The following is a 21863-nucleotide window of genomic DNA, read 5'->3' as shown; positions in this document are numbered from 1 at the left end:
CTCTCTTTCTCTCGCTCGCTCGCTCTCTCTCGTGAGAAGGTGTTTGAGTGACCCCGCATTAAGTTTTAATTAGGAGGAGCAGACAAAGCACCGTGTGTGGGAATGAAAAGTTCATCAGCCGAAAACCTCAGTTGCCAAAACGACCCTGTCCGCTATTAAACACAATGTAATAATAATAATAATAATAATAGCCTTCATATTTTATTTATCAAGTGGATTTTATTTGAAACATTTCACCCACACGTTTGCCTTGTGTTCTAAGAATAGTTAAAGGTCTAAATCAGTGCAATAAAAATGTAAGTATAAATTTAAGCGAGTCTGAGTTTTAAGTGTGAGTGAAGGCCACAGCCACGTTTGGACAATTAATCAGTTTTTTGGGTGGGTGGGTGGGTGGATGGGTGTGGGGATTACAAGCCGTCCGGGTGTCAGTCGGACCTCAATCACTGTCCGACTGATCTCTGTCCGGAGTCAAACAACAGATGGACACGCGCGGGGTCAGCAGGGGATTATTTCCACGCTTTGTGTAACAAACAAAACGCTTAGAAGTGACAGAAAAAAAGAAAAAATACAGACATGCTCATTAGTTTCAACAACTGAGTTGTGAATAACTTCTTTTTGCAATTTAATGTACTTGACTAATAACTAAATAAACATGAATAACATCATTGCTCCATTCGCCTTTCATTTTAATCTTCTGACTGTATTACATTGCATTATTTTCTAATACAAATTTTAAAACGATATAATATGTATATAATCTTTTGAAATTACCAGACTATTATTGTTTTAAAGTGGATGAATGAATGACACTTTTTTCAATTTAAAAAGCAGTGATGAAACAATTAAAATTCATAAAAGACTGAAAAAAGAAAAAGAAAAAAAAGCTTGATTTTAATTGTATGTTTTAAAGAAGTTATTGATCCTATATGCAGGTGTCACAGCAGCAGAAATATAAACAGCAATACAGAGCTAAGCTGCTAAGCCAGAATACCTGCTTCTAACCCATATAATAAATCATCTATTTATATTGTATATATTAAACATGACACTTAGAAAATAAAAATAGAGGTAGTCTAATCAATAATGTATGGACTAGTGTGAGAAAACAAATAGACTAAAGTGCGGATACAAACATCTTGCAGTAAACTCTGTAATTACACAGTTACTTGCTTGTGAATAGCTTGTGACAGCGCTGTTTTCTTACCCATCTCCTCAAATCTAACATCACATGGCAGTGCAGTTCTCACTCATGGAGCCCCACGCAGGAGTCAGCATGTTTTCAATCAATCTAAACACTACAGCGGCTGATTTTGGTGATTAGTTCCCCCTCTCTGGATGAATGGAACCCAATTAGCAAAATCAGCCTCTGTAGAGCCTGGATGGAAGGAAAGCACAAATGTTCAAATGATGTTGTAAAAACTGTTACACTGCCATGATTTTCATCATTAAAAATGTTTCATATTCTGCTGGGTTTACCCTACATGCCCTGCAAATGTGTGCTTTATGTTTCCTCCCTGCAAACAAACATTAGAGAGCTCAGAGAATAATTATGGCACATTCAGTATCCACATCATCCTTCTGCAGAGGTAACGTCTTGCTTTAATCTGTTGCTCGGTGTAAATATTGCTTTTTGATGAATGTCCTGTGAGGTGGCACAGCCGGTCAGGGACCTGTTGGTGAAGTCCCATGTCAGCAGGGGTCAGGGGTCACGATCTGGGCAGTCCCCCAGAGGACAATAAACAGGCCGGAGAGATGCTGAGGTCAAAAAAAGCTTTGGCCAGAACCAAAGGTCAAGGGCCGCTAATTAAGTGGCTATTTCCTGCTATTCCCAAGTGACCAGTGGAGTTGAGACAGAAAATGAAATGCATGAAGAAGTTAATAAATCATGTTAACACAAAAAAGGAATTTGAGCACTATACAATAAAAATAACAGCCTGTCCCCCTCATGTTAGAAGAGAAAATAAAATATAAAGATTAAAGATATAAATTCTATATTTTTTCAGCAGATTTCCATAAAAATAACAACATATTTAACCTTTATTTCATAGCAACATTCTCACATGCTGCTCTCTTAAGGGAGAGAAGCCGTGATGCAGGACTTCACTGCTCACGATGAGGAATCCAAACATTTTGGAGGGAAAGTTAGAGTTGGTAGGAGCTGTTTATGCCTTTCCAGCCTGTGAATGAGCCCTATGTGTATGATCCTTTAGCATAAGAAAGGAGATGGGGCCTGTGAACTTCTCTGACACTGACCTTTCTCCCAGGATGTGAATAGTATCACTCAAGGGGCTACCCGGCAGCCTTTCAGCCAGACCCGAGCCTCGCCCTTGCCTAAACTTCTAATCAGGCTGATTTAATGTATCCTAAAAGTCTTTCCTCGCCACCCACCCCACCGCTGCTTCAGAGGAGTCACTGTGCAGCCATTTACTGCAAGCACACACAGCCCTGTCTCTGGGCCCCTACACTCTGGGAAGTTAAAGGAGCTGGTTTGAAACAACAGAGGGCCCTTTCTCCTTCCAAAGTGTCTGAGTCGCTTTGTAATCAATTGGTTCCTCCTCCAAGGAGCTGATGCTTCAACCAAACTGATTTGGATTTCTCAGATAGTCGAGAATATGGAGGTACTATTTTATTTAAGCAAAACTTCTTCACACTTCAACAGTATACTTTATTTATTATATTTTTTTCTACCACATATTTAGCTACAATAAACTTGTAAATAACATTGAAAAACATCGAAATATTACTCATTACTGTACATCCGTGTCATTATATACAGCATAACATGAGCAGAGTAATAACATGTGCGTGGCATCAATGTCAAGTGGGCTGATTTATGCAGCACGTGATTTATACTTAACTACCAGTCGCCGTAAATGTGCTTTTAGTCGTTAAGATCAACTTATTTAGCTCTTGGTTGGCAGCCCATCTGAAGCATTGTGTATTGTTTTGTATGAAATGCGTGTGTCTAAATAATTTCTCACCAAAGTTAAGTGAGACTCTGAGGTTCAGTTAACACAATTAAAAAAATTTTTTAAATAAAATTTAAACGCAATGAAAAATAATCCTCTGAATCTGGATCATGCAGTAAGCCTGTGGGGTTGTATCAAATATCGACGCAATAAATGACGCTCAGCAGTGCAGAGGAGCGCACTGACCAGGCGCACTGCTCCCGGAAGTAAAAATGTTTTCAAGCCATAATATCAAAATAAACATACATAATACATCGCTCATAAATCCTTATGTAAAAAAACGAAGGCCTTCACTCAAATGGTTTGTGTTTGTTTGTATTTATTTATTTCCGTTAAACTTATTGTTACATTTATTGGGGGGTTTGCTGCATCAGGCTGCTGCAAGAATCTCTCAACAGTCCTGCTATTATTATGGTAATAGTTTAAAAAATTATTAGCTAATTATTAGCTGATTGTAATCTTTCATTTATAAACTGTACACCTAAAAACCTAAAAACAAAAACAAAAAACGAAATCTTAGGTTTATTTCTTATTTTTTCTTTTTTTTAAGGATTTAATGTGCTCATATTGTATTTGAGCACATTAAATTGTTGTTGTTAGTTAGTAACTGACGTCAGGTTCGACTTGGCATTAGTGTTTGCAGCTGCAGTGCTGCTCTTGATTGGTGCGTAAGACCATCATGTCCCGCCTCCTGTTGCAGCTCATTCCCGTGCTGTAATACAGTTAATAGACGAACTGTGTAATGTAGTGTGGGTCCTCTGAGAGCCAGCCTCTACCTGCTCTGTAATCTATCAGTCTTTTGTTACACTCTGCGTGCTGCGTAAATGCTCGTCAGGTGGGAGTTGAAGTGGAAGGCAATAACATGAATTTAAAACAAAAGAGTTGGAGCTAAATGCAATATTATGATCATTATTATTATGTATTTTAAAGGCTTCCTGTGCTTAGATCGCTTGGATGGTTAATTGCTAAAACTCTAGTGCAAAAATAATTTCACCCCCACCCCCATTTTCACATTACAACAACACAATAACTCTCTTCTCATACAGGCCTCTGTGTATTTTCCTCTACAAATAATCCACAATAAATAATTAAGCTTTTAAAATCTTTGGCAACATTTTTAAAAATAAAATTGATTTCAGAGTAACGAATATTTGGTTCTTTTATCGAAAATGAAATAAAACCAAAGCCTCGCAAGAATGTAGAAATCAATACTAAGACAAAGTTATTTAACAAATTGATTTCCAAATGTGATGTAGACTAATTTTTGTTATGAATTATTATTTTTTTTACCCTATCGCTGAGTTGTTTGAGCCCCTGCTGCCTCTGATTCAGTCACCGTGTTTTATAATTATCCAAAGGACGTTCGTCTTTACTTCACAGTTGCATGATTTTAAACAGATTCAGGCAAAATTTATGTAGAAGCTTTGGTCTTAAAAACAGAAATAAAAGGAAGGGGCATCAGTTATTAAGATGGCTGCTGTCTGCCCTCCCTGAGTGTATGAGTGACGAAGTTTTCTATATGTGTGTGGGTGAAAGAGAGATACATTCTTTATGTTCCTTTTGCCTTTTTGCTTATTTTGCATGTGTACATTTCACTGTCCATGTCTACTGTGTCCCTGCGACCAGTAATCAATGAGAGATAAACCTTCTGCTGCCACTGCTGGCTTTGTTCCCTCTTGTGGGGCTGATTAAGTGCTCTTAATCTTCAGCATGTCTGCTGAAGAAATCAGGTGATTTACGCATTTAGGCTGCAGAGAGACAATGAAGATCAGAATATGTGTGTTGATTTATAACAGAAATTAATTCCAAAAGCTTCAAGAGTCTGAAGGAAGAAAAGAGTGGGTGGTGTGTGTGTGTGTGTGGGGGGGGGGATGATGAACCCATATTGAGTCAGTGCGCATGCTCACAGTGAGGCGTGGAAAGGCTCATTAGAGGTGCACGCAGTGTGGGTTGGCATCTTTCAAAAAGCCACGTGAGGCTTCAGCCATTCCCCGCTCTTCGTGGCATGCTGGCAGCTTGGTTGTGATTGGCTGAGGACTGTGTGAGTCAGCAGTCGAAGGTGAAAGGTAAGCTGTACCACGGCTGCTTGCAAATGCTACTCACGGCAGATGCGTCGATGTGGATTTTTGAATCAGTGTGTAAATGTTGACAAAAAATCTGTTTGAACTTCAAATTGATGCTTTAATTAAGTCAATTTTTTTCTGTGGGGCGCACAGAACGAAGCATTTTGTTTTTTATGGACTTCATATGTTGCCACAATAATTCTCCCTCATGTCTCAGGATCCATCTCTGAAGGAATTCAGGGCCACATTCCAACAGGCGGGGTTTAGGGTGATTTGCCATTCAGCATTTATGCACGCACAGGGGACTCAAACCGTGTCTGATGTGTGGCTGCTGTGTTAGCCTTTGACCCCAGACTGTCTGGAGGGCCACAGTCACAGAGAGTCAAGGTCAAGGAGAAGAGGGGGGTGGGCGTGGACAGCATCTGATGGGTGGAAAGGGCCCCTGTCTGGGAGTGCAGGACCCAGACAGTCCCAGACGTCTATCTAAGCACACTCAGTGTAGTGAGAGAACCCCTTTAGATCCCCACATCCATGCCCTGTTTGTTCCCACTCACCTCTGTGAGACCTCTGATGCCTAGACACCAGCAGGGTGATGTTTCACCCACTGGAGGAGTGTTTGGGAGGGACACAGATCTTTATATTGCTAATCCTTGAGAATCAGATAGACACACACTAACATCTTTAAGTCTCATTTTTTTGCTTAAACTAGAAAAAGCTTGATGTGCAGTGTTTCTTGCATTACTCTTCTCCCTTTTCACTGTGTCATTCGAAAGTGTTTTTCTTCTGTTGCATTTTCATAACATTGTACATTATACCAGTGTTTTGCGTTTTTTTTTTAATCAATGCATCTGATTTTTGTAATTTTTTAATTTAAAAAGCCACGACTTAAAGTTTCTTACCAAGAAAGATCCACCAAATATATTTTTTAATGTTAAAAGCACAAAAATGTAAAATTATGCCATTTCACAAAAGAGACAATGATACAAATTTGGGTAGCAGAAATTTGTTTCTAATAACATCTTGATCTGAGAACACACGGGTCCGTGTACTTAACCGTACTCAGCAGTAAAAAGATCCTTATGCACACATTCATGCATATTATAAAATCTCAGATAACAGCAATCAATTTTTTTTGCATCATTGCAATTAACGTCTGTGTTTTTATGCAATGACACACTCCAGCCATATGTTCAGTGATCTACCTAAAATTGCATCTATTCTTGATCCTTCCTTTAAAAAATTAGAAATTCTGTGAACATGCAAATATTGATTGTGGTTTCAGGTTTGCAACAGCTGTTTAACTGTACAGTGATCAGCTTTCACAGCTGTATTGTGAAGCTATAAAACAGAGCAATTAATTACATTTAATTTTCTAAAAGAAAGTGTACTTGAAGTCAGAAACATCTATTAAGCAGGCAGATTTTGGACATGGGTTGGGGCTTCCAGCAACACTTACAAAACTTTTTTTTATTTGTTGTACTTCTTTTACTTCAACAACATGCCACATGCATTTTACAGGCTTTATTGGATTATTATAGGGTGAATGAACATGCAGGCGCAGAAGCAGCTCCCTCTTCAGGTATGCAACGGTGACACTTTTATAGCTTCTCATGTGTTCTCCCTGCCAGTGTAATCATAGACACACACTTCTGCAGACACACAACCATGCATTCACGGTCACAGCTATAAGGCCCCTTCCAGACCTCCCGGGTGATCTGCAGTGGAGCGTGTAGCCACCTGTCAATCACCAGATCTCAGCCGCCTTAAGAGAGACATTTCGTCTGGGACAACGGCAGCCTGTCCCTCCCCATACATTCAGCCTCCCCTGGCAACCCTCGCCGGATGACTGAGAGGCTTTGTCCCCTCACAACGGGAGTCCACCATTGAACCCAGGAGCCCATAGCAACCAGAATTAGAGGGTGCCAGAAAGAGGTCTTTGCTGTGAGACAGGGGTGAAAGCTCTGTTCTTGTCCCCACGTCTGGGATTCATATCACGGGCCTGAATGGTGTCCCCTCCTCCTTTTAAATGCTGGTGTAACGGAGCGTATGAAGGGGCTAGCGGTGAGCGGATAGGATCATGGTTAATCTGCTGTTCCTCTCCACTGTGGTCCGATAGGGACACTTAAGCAGCCTCTGTGGCGTGGGGAGGCCTGGAGAAACCTACAGTGGACAAAACTGGGAGGTTCAAGAGCAGGCTGCAAACACTAATGGGCATAGGTCCAAAGACAATTATTTAGCATAATTTAAATAAACAACATTATAAGAAAACTCAATAACAAGTACATTTAAAGTCCAGTGTTCTTGCCTGTGTAAAAAAAAAAGTTTTTAAAAAGTATTATCAGGAAAATGTTTCCTCCCCAAGGAGCTGGTGAAAAAGTAGGAACTGGTCATATTTCCAAGATACCCTGTAATACATACATTGTTATAAAACAACAATAGTTTGTTTGTACTGATACATTTGTATGTAACTAATATGAAGTACTTTATATCGCCCTGCCAAATACAATTGTGGCCAAATCTGGCCAAAATCTGTTCTCATAAGGGCCACATTTACCCTTGAGTAAAGACGTGAACTTGATGAGAGCCTGGCAGCATCACTTCAGTCACAGGTCCACCTTACCTGGGCTTGCACAACATGTGCCACTAATATAACCAAGTGATAATATCCAAAATCAGGAAGTGACTGAACTTTTTTTTTTTTTTTTGCAAGAAAAAATTACAAACTCATTCTGGAACATGCCACTCTCTCTCAAATGTAATGGAATAAAAAAATAGCTGAAAATGCCTCAAAGGAAAACATTGGACAGGAGTGATGGTGGGAAATATAGGACTCAATTAGTCCCAGGATTAGACATCACAAAGACAGTCCAGATCCTAATGGTCAGGAAAGTTTTGAAATGCCTGCTGTGAGATCACCTTTAGGGGACACTGAAACTGCAAACAGAATGTGAGCAGATTAGGCACAGAGAGAAAAGACTAAGGGCTTGAATAGTTTATGAACAGTTTTATGGACTCGTGGTTGCTTTCAAAAGGGCTTTTACAGCTCTCTCTATAAGAGAGTGAACATAGATTCCTGAATACTACTCTAACCACTGTAGGTGCTTGTAACTGTAAAGGGAATTCATTGCGGTTTTACTGCAGTGTGGATGGCGTGTATCTATATCTATAAAACAATCCCATGAACACACAGAAATAAAAAAAAATACCATATTGTGCTGTTTAGTTTGAGGAGTGGCAAAAACAAATACAATCCCAATTTCAAAAAAGATGTTATTCTGTGTAAATAGTAAATGAAAACTAAATGCAATTATTTGCAAACCTCATATAACCATATTTTATTCATATTCATTAATATGGCCCGAGCTTCAGAAAAAAAAACCCTGTTTCCACAAATTGTAAAACAATTTCTGAATAATTTTCCTCAGCGTAAAATTGTGGAGACTTTTAACATCTCATCATCTACTGTGCATAATATCAAAAGACTCAGAGAATCTGGGGAAATCTCTGTCCGCAAGGGGTCAAGGCCAAAAATCGGTATTAGATGCCTGTGAATTTCGGGCCCTCCGGCAGCATTGCATTAAAAACATACACGATTCTGTCATGGAAATCACTGTGTGGAGTCAGTCAGCAACATTTCCAGAAAGTTTTGTACGTGAACACAGCTCATTGTGCCATCCACAGATGCAAATTAAAGCCCCATCATGCAAAGAAGCCATACAGCATCTATTACAACAGCATAGCTCTGTAACAGAAGGTGCTGAACTAGCCTGCCTGCAGTTCAGACCTTTCACCAACTGAAAACATTTGGAATGTTTCATCAAGAAATGAAAAATACAACAAAAAGGGTTTAGGGTTGCAGAACTAAAAGCTAAATGTCCACAATCAGGTGCACCAACACGACCTCCCACGTTGTGTTGTAGTAATGTAGTGTTCTGTACATTTTAGGAGATTACAAACTAATCTCAACCAACAAACAACATTGCTGGCATGCAGAGAAAACATGCTTTGCCTGGTATGTTCTTTATCATTAATGAGCATCTCCACAGCCCCCTATATGGGAGTACGTTTTGTGCAGCTCTCATTCTAAGCTCCTTCTGTTCCCACCCTCTCCTTCCTTCGACCTGTCAATCAGAGATCATGATTGAGCCTGGATGGCAGGCAGTGGGTCATCAGCAATGAAAGTGAGGCCTCATTCTCTGTCCATGCCTCCCTCTTTCATGCCCCCCACAGGTTTTCCCCAACTCACCTTCTCACTTTGCTCTCAGGAATGAACGTGTGGCCAGCGTCCATCCGAAGGACCTTCTTTAAATGCTGAATTTGGGAAGCCCCTAAGGTCCGGCTGCCTTAACCTCAGAGGGGACGGCATGGCATCATTTAAAAGTAAGCCTGATTTAGTTTTAACAGGCCTCTGCATTTGCCCTTTAAGTGGCTGATGAATAAACATGAGGAGAGTTGGGGCGGGAACTGCATGGGGGTAGCATGAAAAGAGCTGAGGTTTGTGTGTGGGTGTGTGCACATATGTGCGTGTATGTATTATAGGGGGGTATCGGGGGCAATGGGGGAGCCTTTCTTCCCAGCAGGGCTGCATCTCGTTTAATTGGAGCACTTGTGGCACCATTACCTCCTTTACTCAAACACGTTACTGATGACAAAAGAAAACAGCGCTAAGCCTGCTTTTGTCAGCAAAGAGACTGGATGAGGAGATGGATTCCTTGCTGCTACTCATGTGTGGGAATCATCCACACTCCCGCCATGAGCTGGTGCTGCTGCTGCTGCTGCTGCTTCCGCCTTCAACCAGTGAAATGCCACAGACGTGTGGGCAGAAGACAGAGCATGTGTGAATCCAGCCTTCATCAGAAAATGAAGGATAGACGATGCACAAATCAATGCTATATTTAGCAATTATAGACAGACTAGGCATCATCTAACATTTATTGCATGAACAACCCACACTTGTGCATTTTTTTTACCCATCCATGTGGAAAAAATAATATCAATATGGAATATGTATGACTTCACAGAAATTCTCCTAATGAATTCAAAATAATTAACTCCAGCATGTGTGTTCAACCCTGTCAGGGATATTGCCCTTTTGTGACATGAGGTCAAGATCTTATGGCTGATCTCTAGTTTGTTTTGGTCACCAGAGTGTCCCGGGAGAGCAATAAGAGTGCGACCTTTACCCTGAGTTGCATCGCCACTAAAGAGGAGCCGTTGAAGGAGGTACAGTCCCTCTCACATTTAAATTTGTATTTCAAGTGCACCGCTTCAAACAAAAATTTACGTGAAAGTGGCTACATTTATTTAATTGCTAAATATATCCAAACTTAATTATTCACATACAGACAAAGCAGGCATAGGACATTGTACACTTTCTTAATAACTTTTAATTTCCAAAATTACATTACGATCAATACAATCAGTGTAGAACGTTTAAGAATACAAATATCAACTTCTGACAAAACCAATTTTCAGATCAGTAATATCAATAAACATATCTGGTAACACATTCCTTCTATAGCCTATTTTACCATTAGCAAATTGTGACTAGCTGGAATCATCCAACAATCAAAAAGGTGTTGACTAATGTCTTTGTTGCTAACTCTAAAAGTACTCATAAGAAGAGGCCGCTGCACGAAGGGAAAAAGAACAGCATATTAACTTTATAAAATTCCTCATGTGTGATTGCATATTTACATTTCCATCATTCTTTGTAATGCTTGATAAGAGGGTGGTGATAACACGTTACCAAATGTATTCATTTATTTACTTTAATGTCACAGGATAACTTAGGTCTAAATCAATCAGTATCAAGATTAATACCCGTCTCATTGTAAAAATTCTCCATGAAGATACACACCAAAAGAAAAAAAAACCCTACTCAAATGCATCTAATGGAAATATCATTTTCAGATGTAACTAATGAGACAATGAAGGAAGCTGACAGAAAGGTTTGTCTAAAAGTTGTGTACTCTTAGATTTTACCTGCAGTTCATTACATCACACAGACCAAAATCATTTAGATTTGGATCAGGAGAAATGTTGAATAGGAGATTCTACAAATGCATCGCAACGTGGTTCAAAGCATAAGACAAAACTTTTCTCTTGAGTAGTTTAGGTCAGCTTTAGAGGTATTATTACAAGCGACACGAGAATTTACATAAGTCAATTTGCCGGTCTCTTTACTTTGAAATGAGGCAAATCAAGGTAATTCCCCCCACTGAATGTTTGACCTACTGTCAGCTGATTTAAATGGAATAATGTGTTCAGCTAGCAGAAGATACATTACTCCTCCAGTAGTTTTTAACTCAAACAAAAAACGAGATTTTGAAATACAATTCAGTCATAACATACTGACAAACATATCACTGTATGAAAAACAGCTGGTGCTGACAAGTGGTCATTAATTGCACGAAATGAACATTTTTGTCCAGTGGGAGAATGATAGGAAACAAGGCAGATGTCCATTAAGATCGAGCCCTGGACTCCGACTCCATGGTGAAATTTGACTCGGCGCTAGAAAACCAAATTTCACAAATTACAAGATCTGGCCTGAAGACATTCATGTGGTCATTACATATTAACTCTACTAAGCAGATTCCAAAAAATAATTACTAGTTGCATTTTTGTTTCTACTATAAACATGACTGTTGTTGCATAACTTCAAGGTCACATTGAAGAGTTAACCATGTGAAGCAGTTCTGTGGAAAACCCCGTTTCAACAGAGAGCACAGGTTAACTTAGCAGCATAGAGCACAGCATCTGCGTTAGCATCTTATGATTAAACCCACACCTAGGGGTGGTAGGAGACGTCTATGTCTCTGAGGTGTCGTGTTATCCGCCACCTCACCTCCTGATTACACTGTATTCAACACCCTGAAAATATATCCCTCACACAATGGCAGGAGTTACATCAAGATGTGTGAATAATCCCAAAACTGTGCTGTGCTGCCATCGAGAGGAGACTGAATGCAGTACAGTCTTGAACAACAAAAGGCAATGACTGCATCATTAGTTTGGTATGAAAACAGCACAAATCCTCGACAGATAAAAGTAGGAGACACTTACATATCTTTGTTTTGCACGTGGTTGTTGTACTGCAGGATTGTTGGGATGCTCTCCTCCTCCTCTGGGACCTGTTGATATTAGAAGGCAAACATTGTGATCTCAGGAAGATAACAAGCATATGAACAACTATCGTCAGAATATCTGATTTCACGGTTTCTTATTAAATTTGGGGAAAAGTTAAAGAGTAAATTGGATTTTTGTACCAGAAGAAGAGTGAATGACGGCAGACTATTTGCAAATGTTAACGCTGGGTTGGAGAAACAGCCTCATAATGAGCAAAACACAACAACAAATGTTTCTACAAGTAGCATTAAACCAAGACTGTAATTTAAAATCTCTTTGTCAATTTATATACACATTGGAGCAAACGTGTGCTTCAAAAATAGGTATGACCATTTAATAAAATTCATCAGGATTTGTTTAATATCTTAAAGATGCCACTCAGGGATACCAATAAAGCTTTTTTCTTTTTGTGCATCCTAAAACTTTCTGTGTGCTGAAATAGCGACTGAATTCTGATTTTACATTGCAAATCCTTACATCCTCATAAATGTAAGGATGTTAAGATTTATCTCTCACCTCCCAGTAGGTCTCATCATCAAAGCAGTTGTCATCTGCAGGATCTCCCCAGATAGGTAGCCTTAAGATAGCGCCTAATAGGAAGAGAAAAACTAAGTCATTATCATCACTGTCTGAAAAGCAGTTTTTAACAAGTGTATATATTCTGTCAAACTGATTTCCTTACCAACAATGATGCCTCCACCTATGCCGAAGCACAACGCCACACAGAGGCCCGCTGCCTGGTGACCGCCCTGCGTTGTGGGTACCATGTCTTTGAATTTATCCTTAAAGTCAAAGGTGTTGACCAGCCTTTTTTTTAAAAAGGGGAGGGGAGCTCAATGAAAAGAATACAGGTATTGCAACTGTTTTTTCCTCTTTAAGCCATTTATTTGAAACGGGAAACACAGCCATAATGTCTGGCTGAATGTTTCCTTTTTGTAGGCAAGGAAAACTCACCCTTCATGGCCATAAACTTCAATAGATGCAGATGCAGCTGTAATGGCTCCCACAATGCCACCTACAACTCCTGGCATAGCGTGGAGGTTGTGGATTCCACACGTGTCCTGGATCTTCAGGTGCTTCTCCATGAATGGCTGAAAGATTTGTCTGATTTTACTACACAAGCATAGTTATAGTAATATCACTTTCTCACTTTAGTAGAGTAAGAGCACTCCTGTCACCAGTTTGCATGCTTGTGGGATGTTATCACAGGGAGACACTAAACAGTTTAGTTTAGTTTATTTATTTATATAGCACTTTTAATTACAACAGTGGTGTTGACCAAAGTGCTGTACAAACATATAAATTACATAATAAAATAACACGCAATAAAATAGCAAAATCAGTCAACATCAATGCCAAATAGCTAATAACAAATAAATAAGTAAATAACTCTCGTGCAGTATTAAAAGCAGGTAAGTAGAAATGTGTTTTTAAGATTTAAAAAGATTGAGGGTAGGAGCCTGTCTAATGTGAAGAGGCAAATCATTCGACAATTTAGACACCACGACTGCAAACGCACGATCACCTCTAAGAACCAGTCTCGACCTTGGTGTGGCCAAGAGCAAAAGATCACCCGATCTAAGAGCTCTAAGGGGCATATAAGACTGCAGTAGGTCTGACAGATACCGTGGGGCCTGTCCATTCAGTGCTTTATAACCAATAAGATATTATAATTGATTCTAAAACGTACAGGGAGCCAGTGAAGCGTGGTAAGCACAGGGGAGATATGTTCATTCCTCTTCGTCTGTGTCAAAAGACGAGCAGCGGCATTCTGGACCAGCTGGAGCCTTGCAAGACAGGCCGACTAATGCCTACATATAAAGAATTACAACAGTCCAGTTGGGATAGGATGAAAGCAGGAATTGCCCGTTCTAGGTTTTTAAAAGACAAAAAAGATCTCACCTTGGATAAAAGCCTCAGTTTAAAGAAAGACCGCTGTACAACTAAACTAATCTGTTTCGCAAAAGTGAACTTATTGTCAAATATAACCCCAAAATTTTTAGCATGCAATTTGATAAAAAGTTCTAAACTGTGCAAATTAAAATGTGAGGTTCTAGAATTGCAACTTTACAACCAAAAATGATCACGAGACACTGAAATAAAGGTTCTAGTGAAGCAGAACTGTTTCCCTTCAGCTGAAGATTGATCTGAGTGTCGTCAGCATATGAGTGAAAACTAACATTATAGTTCCTGAAAATAAGATCCCGAGGCAACATATATAGAGAGATATAGATACTGAGAGTCCTCCTGCTTAAATGGTAAATGGCCTGTATTTATATAGCGCTTTACTAGTCCCTAAGGACCCCAAAGCGCTTTACATATCCAGTCATCCACCCATTCACACACACATTCACACACTTCTAGAGGGATGTAAATGTTTAGGTAGGGGCCCTGTTGTAAAGTTGAAGACATTCAGATGTCCTGCTCTTAGGGAGGTGACGGCTAAGCAGAAAACAAGATCATAATTCTCTCTGTGAGTGAGGAGATATAGCCCCCCCGTGAGATGGGCCAACATGTGAGAGTTGTGGATGTTCTTTGTTTTTGGGAAGGTATAAAAGAGTTCAGGGCGGCGTCTTCTGTATCTTGTGTCGAGTTTGACTTCCCCTGTCTTGCTTTGACTGTTTTCAGCTGTTTCTTTCTACCAAGGTATTTAAGCCCCCTGATTAACCTTTCACATGTGTGACACCCAAGCCCCCAAGTATTAAAATAGTTTTTACAGCTAGACATGTAAAGGCAGTGTTGTTGTTTTTTTTTGTTTTTTTTTGTTTTGTTTTTTGTTTTGTTTTTGTTTCTATATTAGCAGAATGTTTGTGTTAAGCCATACACCAATAGCCAGTGCAAGAGAGTATGTTTTAGATATGCTGTCTGCAGAACTGATACCCCTGGCAGTCCACGAGTATACATTTGTCATCACTGACTTGTGGGACTTTGAGTGAGGCACAGACTTACTAGAGCAAAACTAAAAGCCTTAAAATGGAGATCCTGGTAAATTTCCTTACGTGGATGGTCGAGCATGCATCATGACTTAAAATGGAGATCAGTTCAGAGTGAGTTTGATATTGATGAAGTTCATTGTTGCTCTACCACCGATCTACACTGACTTGCTCACTATTGTTCAGGTTACCTGTTGAAAAATCTCACATAAAATGACTATTTGTCTGTAAAAAGATAAAAAGAACTTTTGAACTTTTAAAATCATATCAGTAATTTTAAAAGTTCAGAAGTTCTTTTTAAAATTACAGTTCAAAATACAGTAATGGAATGTGGAATCTGTTTTCTGTTATTTTTGTGCATTTAGCAAAAGCTACATTACTAAAGCACCACAACTTCCTTAGTTTTATTGCTCATATGTAGAATAATTTGCAAAACGTGTCACTTTCTCAAATTCATGCTTTAAATACAAGGGGCATTGGGTGCTGTTTATATATAGAAATACTGATGTCTCTGTACATTGGGGTACATCTGGGGTCACAAAGTGTCAGATCTTTGATAATTAATTAATTTTTGTTATAATTAATTGCAAACAACTATTTTGAGCCAGCATCCTAGGCTTTGCTTTAGTGATGAAAGGGTTGTTGAACAACATTATATTGATCAGAAATTCATGCAAGGGTCAAAAGTGTGAAATACAACCCCGGTCTACCCTCCTTATTTGTTGCACACATGGGAAATTTTGGGGTCATGGCAGAAAGAGCAAAACTTAAGAAAAACAAAATATAATAGGATAAGATAAAATAGAATAACATACTATACAAAATAGAATAAAATGCTTTGTTATAGTAGGAATAAATGCACTTGTCAGGGATAAAGTTACAATTGTGTGTGTGTGTGTGTGTGTGTGTGTGTGTGTGTGTGTGTGTGTGTGTGTGTGTGTGTGTGTGTGTGTGTGTGTGTGTGTGGTCATCAGCAGAGACCATGGTGTAAAGTCTGACAGCAGTTGGAAGGAAAGCATTAAAAGAAAAAAAATATCATACCGTGAGAAAGATATATCCAAGTGTGGAGATGATGCCACAGCAGAAACCTACAATAAGACAGCCATAGGGCATCAGCATGAACTCAGCTGCTGTTCCAGCTGCAACGCCTCCAGCAAGTGTGGAGTTCTGGATGTGAACCTGAGAAACAGGTGCAGAAAAATGTGTATCCTGGGTAAATAATCATCTGAAGGGTGCACTTGTTGAAAAATTTGTTTGCAGGATTGTTAAACTCTTTATAGATTTCTTGTTTTGGTTTGTATTCATCTCTTATTGTCATAATCATGTCCATGTGCATAATAGGTTATATCTAATAAGTGTTTGTAACTTGTTACCATGTCTAGTTTCCCATGCTTCTGGAAGAGGCTCGAGATGGCCACAGTGGTGAGAACAGTTGAGGCCAAACAAAGGTAAGTGTTGATGGCGGCTCTGTGCTGGCCATCCCCGTGATCACAGATAGCTGAGTTGAAGCTGGGCCAGAACATCCACAGGAACAGGGTGCCTGTGCCATAGTGATATAAGTCACGAGGAACAGGGAGTTTTGTGAGATTAAATAGATAAAAAAAACTCTTATAAATCAAAAGCAATACTAAACATGACCATGTGCAGTTGTGGGTAGTAAACAGAGCTTACCAATCATTGCAAAGACATCTGAGTGGTAGACAGAGCCCTGCAGACGACTGCTCTGGTGCAAGTTAGGACGATAGAGCATCCATGACACGGAAAGACCATAATAGCCTCCAAATGTGTGAATCACCATGGAGCCTCCAGCATCTCTGGCCTTCAGGAATAAAAGAATAGCATTAGGCCAAAACTATATTTCCTACTCTGCAGTCTGCTATGAGAAGCAGATTCTGAGCAGGTGTGGTCGTGGACTTGAGATGCATGTGTGTGTGTGTGTGTGTGTGTGTGTGTGTGTGTGTGTGTGTGTGTGTTTTAGTTCAATAAAATGACAGTGAAAAAGTCACTGGATCGTTCACAGACATGAACTAAATGAGCTCCTGTTTTTACAACTGGAAATTATATGTATTGTCTGATTAGATAGCATTTTTATTATATATTTTTGGTGAAGTATAATCTGATTGTTAAAACTTACGTGTATAACACTTAGGATGATAAATTCCTCGACAGCAAACAGTGTAATCCCAAACAAAGTCAGAACCATTAGCTGGACTGGACTGACTTTTCCCAGCAATGCTCCATAGGCAATTAAGCAGCCAGCCACGCAGAAATCAGCATTGATCAGGCTGAAGAAGGCAAAACAGCCAAAATGTAAAGGACAAGCAAGGAAATAAAAGAGCATTACTTCTCTGCACTGGCCTTGTGCAAGATCATCATATTTATTTGGCTAAGAGTGCACTTATTCGGAAATGAATGAACTAACAATGCTGCATTTTGTACACTTAACATAGATTCACATGGGTGGCAAATGAAAAGAAAACACATCTTAATGTGTTTCAGTAGAAACTATGCTGCCAGGACAGGGTCACGGTTTTGAATTACCCCATGTGGATCACTTTCTCTATCTCTATTTTACACACAAACACAGCTATCATATCTTTGGCAGCACTTCAGAAGTAGCATAATTTCCCATTACCCCCAATTTCAGTCTAACTTCCAACCACAAACACAAACTCTTGGGTGGCTGAAAAACATCTTTGTGGCAATTTTTCAGACTGGTTTCTCCACCTACACTTTTTTTCTTCTGGATACAGGTGGAAACATATTCCCATAGGAGAGACCGTATTTATCAGTATTTGAATCAAAGACAAGACCTCATAGCATGAATCACATTATTTCATAACATGACCTGTTATATAATATCTATAAGTCATACATTTAAGATTTTTTTGTGTGTGAAGTGATTCCTTTCAATCATGAGCAATAAAACTGAACTATTACTTTTCAATTCCAATTCTGATCTTCCCATCAGTGTCCAGCCAGTGGAACCAGCCCTGCATCAGCAGTGCCCACTGAAGACCAAAGGCAGCGATGAGGAAGTTGAAACCTACTCCTCCGAAGCTGTATCGCTTAAGAAATGTCATGAGGAAACCAAATCCAACAAATATCATCACATGGACATCTTGGAAACCTAACAGAAAAATGTGATTAGAAGAGCAGTACAGAATAGAAGTAGAAAAAAGGAAAGGAATGGTAGTAGGGACAGCTTGGTGGCATAGTGGTTATAACGTTTTTACTTTCAAACTCATGTTGTGGATAGTCACTTACAGTCTGCCAACACACAACTAGAGTAAACAAAGTAAGTGTCTGAAGGGTTGATGCAAAAATTGTGGAAAGAGTGGAAAATCTAAAAGAGGGCTCATGTAGACAAAACTAGAAAAAAAAAGAATAAAAAAGAAAACCTGGCTTTAAACAATTTAGGGATGATTTGCACAGCAAATTAGCATTTTTAATATAAAAGTGAAATATATAAATCAAAGGTTTATTTATTATAATAATTAATCATTGTGTAAAATGTGCTTGATATTTCTACATGTATCCAAATGCAGTAAATTTCATTTGACCAGATTCCATTAAATGTAACATTTACATTGTGCTTATGTAACAAAATTACATGGAAACTTTACATGTAATCCATTTACTTCAAGTCAGCCTTCCATGCACCATGACTATATTTTATGTCTTAGTAAGCATGTGTTATGGATCTATTCATTTTCTTCGGCTCGTTCATTCAGTTGGGATAGAATGGTAAATGGACTGATTCTTATATAGTGCTTTTCTATTCTCCCGGAGTACTCAAAGCGCTCTATACAACATGCCTCATTCACCCCCACTCATACAAGCACTTCTAAACTCAAGTGCAACTAATTCACACTCTGATGAATGCATCAGAGGGTAATTTGGAGTTAGTATTTTGCCCAAGGATATTTGTATGCTGAGGAACCTTCTGATCAGTAGCTGATCTGCTCTACAACCTGAGCCACCCCACTCCCTGTCACAGCTGTGACAGAGACACACACACTGTGAAACACAGGGAGACAGAAAACCATTCACATTCGCACATAAGAATAATTTAGAATCACCGTTAAACTAACACGCATGTCTTTGAACTGTGGGAAGCCAAAATACCAAGAGGGAACGCATGCAGACACAGGAAGCATATGCAAACTGGGGGCATGCAGGCTGGTGGATTCAAACCCACAACCTTCTTGCAATGGGGTGATTCTGCCCCAAGTATGTACTATTTAAAGTACACGTTCTCTCAGAATAACTGAGCTTTAAATGTGACTATATAAAATCGTATGCAGAGATATTTTTGATTTCAAAAATGCTAATCACACCCATCGTTGTCCTTTTTTCTTTCTTAATCTGATACTAATTAACCTGTGATCTTTTATAGGTTACATTGTGTACTCTTGAATTTAGAGGAAAAACTGTCACCTTCAGAGCTCTGTCTACCATGGAGTTTACTTTTACAATATGTCATCAGGAGTCATGAGGGCTTATTAAATAACAGGGGGTAAAATGTGAAGATGACTCGAGGACTCTGTGTGTATTTACTGTTGCAGATTAGATGATGACATGTTTTGATGATGCAGAGTTACATCTAGTTACTTATGCAGGTGCTAACCCTTAGGGTTTGCAGGAAATGTCTTTAAAAGTAACACGGGCAGACCAGGAAAACGATGACAGTGATGATTTGGCAGTTTCCATGAATCTGGAGGGTCTGTAGTGCAAGTATGGACAACACCTGCTCAAAATCATTGTAATTATTTAAAGTAGATCTAGCAACACGTTTTTGGGTTTTTTTTTTTAAATTAGGTTATTTATATATCTATCTAACTAAAGTTAGTTATATTTAATAAATTGTCAGGAATTGCATAACTCCATTAAATTAAGCCAAAAAAAATCTGTCAGGTCTTAGAAGTTCAGATCAATCAAGATTAAAAGTATAAAAATCTAGAGATTATATTTACAGCTACACACTTGAAGAAGTGTTCTTTAATCATGAGACAGGCAGTACCTGACATGACTAGCAAATAGGATACATAGATACCAGCATGCACAGCAGCATTATTTACAACATAACACTGCAACTGTCTCACACGTTGTGAGGCGCAATAGGTGCCACTGCACTGTGAAACAATAAGCTGCAAATGTTTTAGCACAAGTTCTTTTTTTCTGTCTTCGAACTAACATAGCCAGCAAAGCCTGAGATGTTGCAAACTGCCTGCAGTTAAACTGATCAATTTAAAACCGGGTATTTTCAGTCTCCAATTTTAACGTGTATCAGGAAAAGAACTTCTCATCTGACATCCAACACCACATCTCAGATGGCTTAGCCTTATCGACAGCCTGACATTGACACTGTGGGCTGTGTTGTAGAGTTTCCACAACCATACATCCAATATATCCCCCCATGTTACATGATCTTTAAAATCTCATAATCTAAACAAAACATATTATCAAAATTAGACACACTTTATTGCTTAGTATGGACATTAAGCTTCTTCTTTTTCTTTTTTTTTTTTTTAACAGGACGAGGCCTTAGAGGAGTCAAATCCTTGGGGAAAATTCACCTAGGAGTCAGATCTTTGTCAGCAATGTGAAGGTAATTTGTAAGGTTAGCATAATATGAGGTCTGAAACTGGTAAGTCAACCAGAAGCTTTTTACTGGACTGGAAAAAACTATTTGCTAGCAGAGATAAAATTATAGAACAAATATCTAATTGTACATAGAAATGGATACATTACAGAATTTACTGGTGAAGAAAGATAGAAATAAAGAAATTACTTACTTGGATATCTGAAGTAGAAGTCATTCTCAATGTCTGTTAAATTTGAATGTTTTCTGTGCTCTACCCAGTGCGCATCTGACTCGTGATCATAACGCATAAAAACCCCAAACAAGATGATCATGGCAGTCTGCCACACAATGCAAACGGCTGGAAGACTCAGATGAACATTGGTGTTCTTTTCACGATCACACATTTCCCTAAAGCTCTGACAAGCTCCCATTGCTTTTGATTACTTAAAATAGATTTTCTAAAAAATAAAAATAATAATAAAAAACAACAACATATATGTATATAGTTTTTTTAGTTTTTTTTTTTTTATCTCAATGCCTTATTATCTGAATTCTGAATTATTCTGCTGAGCTGCTCTCTGCAAAAGTGACAGACGCTTTAAAGGTCTGAGCATTTTTCAAGATGGGACTCTGAGGACACACCCACAGACTCTCCCTACAAATTGCAAGTCACATGCGACTCTTTTCAGTGATATCTAGATTTTGAATTTTGATTTTAGCATATTTTCAGTTTTTACTAAAATTTTGATCAAACCAAATCAAACTTTATTCACATCCTAAATAATCTGCAAAAACGTTGTTCCTTAAATTTCGTTGGTTAGGCTTTATGTTTGCTTAGCATGTAATATAACAGCGAGATTAACTTATTCCTTAGGACAAAAAGCCAATTTTTGGAAAACAAATGAAGCTTTTCAATAATAATAGAGGCTTGTACAGAACTTGCAGTTAATGTTTTCTTATTTCTAGATGGCTACAGGGGACATTCTTCTCTCCTTGCTCAGGGCTGTTTCGATGAACTGTAAATAATGTCTAAGATACATGACAGGTTTGATTGAAACAGCCATCATTGGGTTTAAGGTTGAAACAAATGTCCAGTTTTTTGTGCATTTTTCTGGTTCATACAAGCAAATTATAGAGAACAATTTCACTTTCACTTTCACATTAAAACATTTTATTGCAC

The 21863-nt window shown here is 38.8% G+C and overlaps 1 protein-coding gene across 1 annotated transcript; it reads right to left on the bottom strand.

The window, feature by feature from the left end:
* Nucleotides 1-11499: 11499 nt before the first annotated feature.
* On the bottom strand, nt 11500-21114 carry rhcgb (Rh family, C glycoprotein b). The gene is made up of 11 exons (XM_085357302.1): nt 20895-21114; nt 18037-18226; nt 17231-17381; nt 16768-16915; nt 16470-16636; nt 16138-16275; nt 13118-13254; nt 12846-12970; nt 12680-12753; nt 12101-12168; nt 11500-11548 (listed from the first exon to the last, which is right to left on the bottom strand). The coding sequence occupies exons 1-11, from the start codon at nt 21112-21114 to the stop codon at nt 11500-11502; spliced, it is 1467 nt and encodes a 488-aa protein (XP_085213428.1).
* Nucleotides 21115-21863: the final 749 nt, after the last annotated feature.

The sequence above is a fragment of the Diplotaxodon limnothrissa genome, linkage group LG7, assembly GCF_057381915.1.
Source record: "Diplotaxodon limnothrissa isolate DT_005_m linkage group LG7, D_limnothrissa_male_GT1.1, whole genome shotgun sequence".
Taxonomy (NCBI): Eukaryota; Metazoa; Chordata; class Actinopteri; order Cichliformes; family Cichlidae; genus Diplotaxodon; species Diplotaxodon limnothrissa.
The sequence above is the reverse complement of the archived record's forward strand: the minus strand, read 5'-3'. Positions and strand labels throughout refer to the sequence as shown.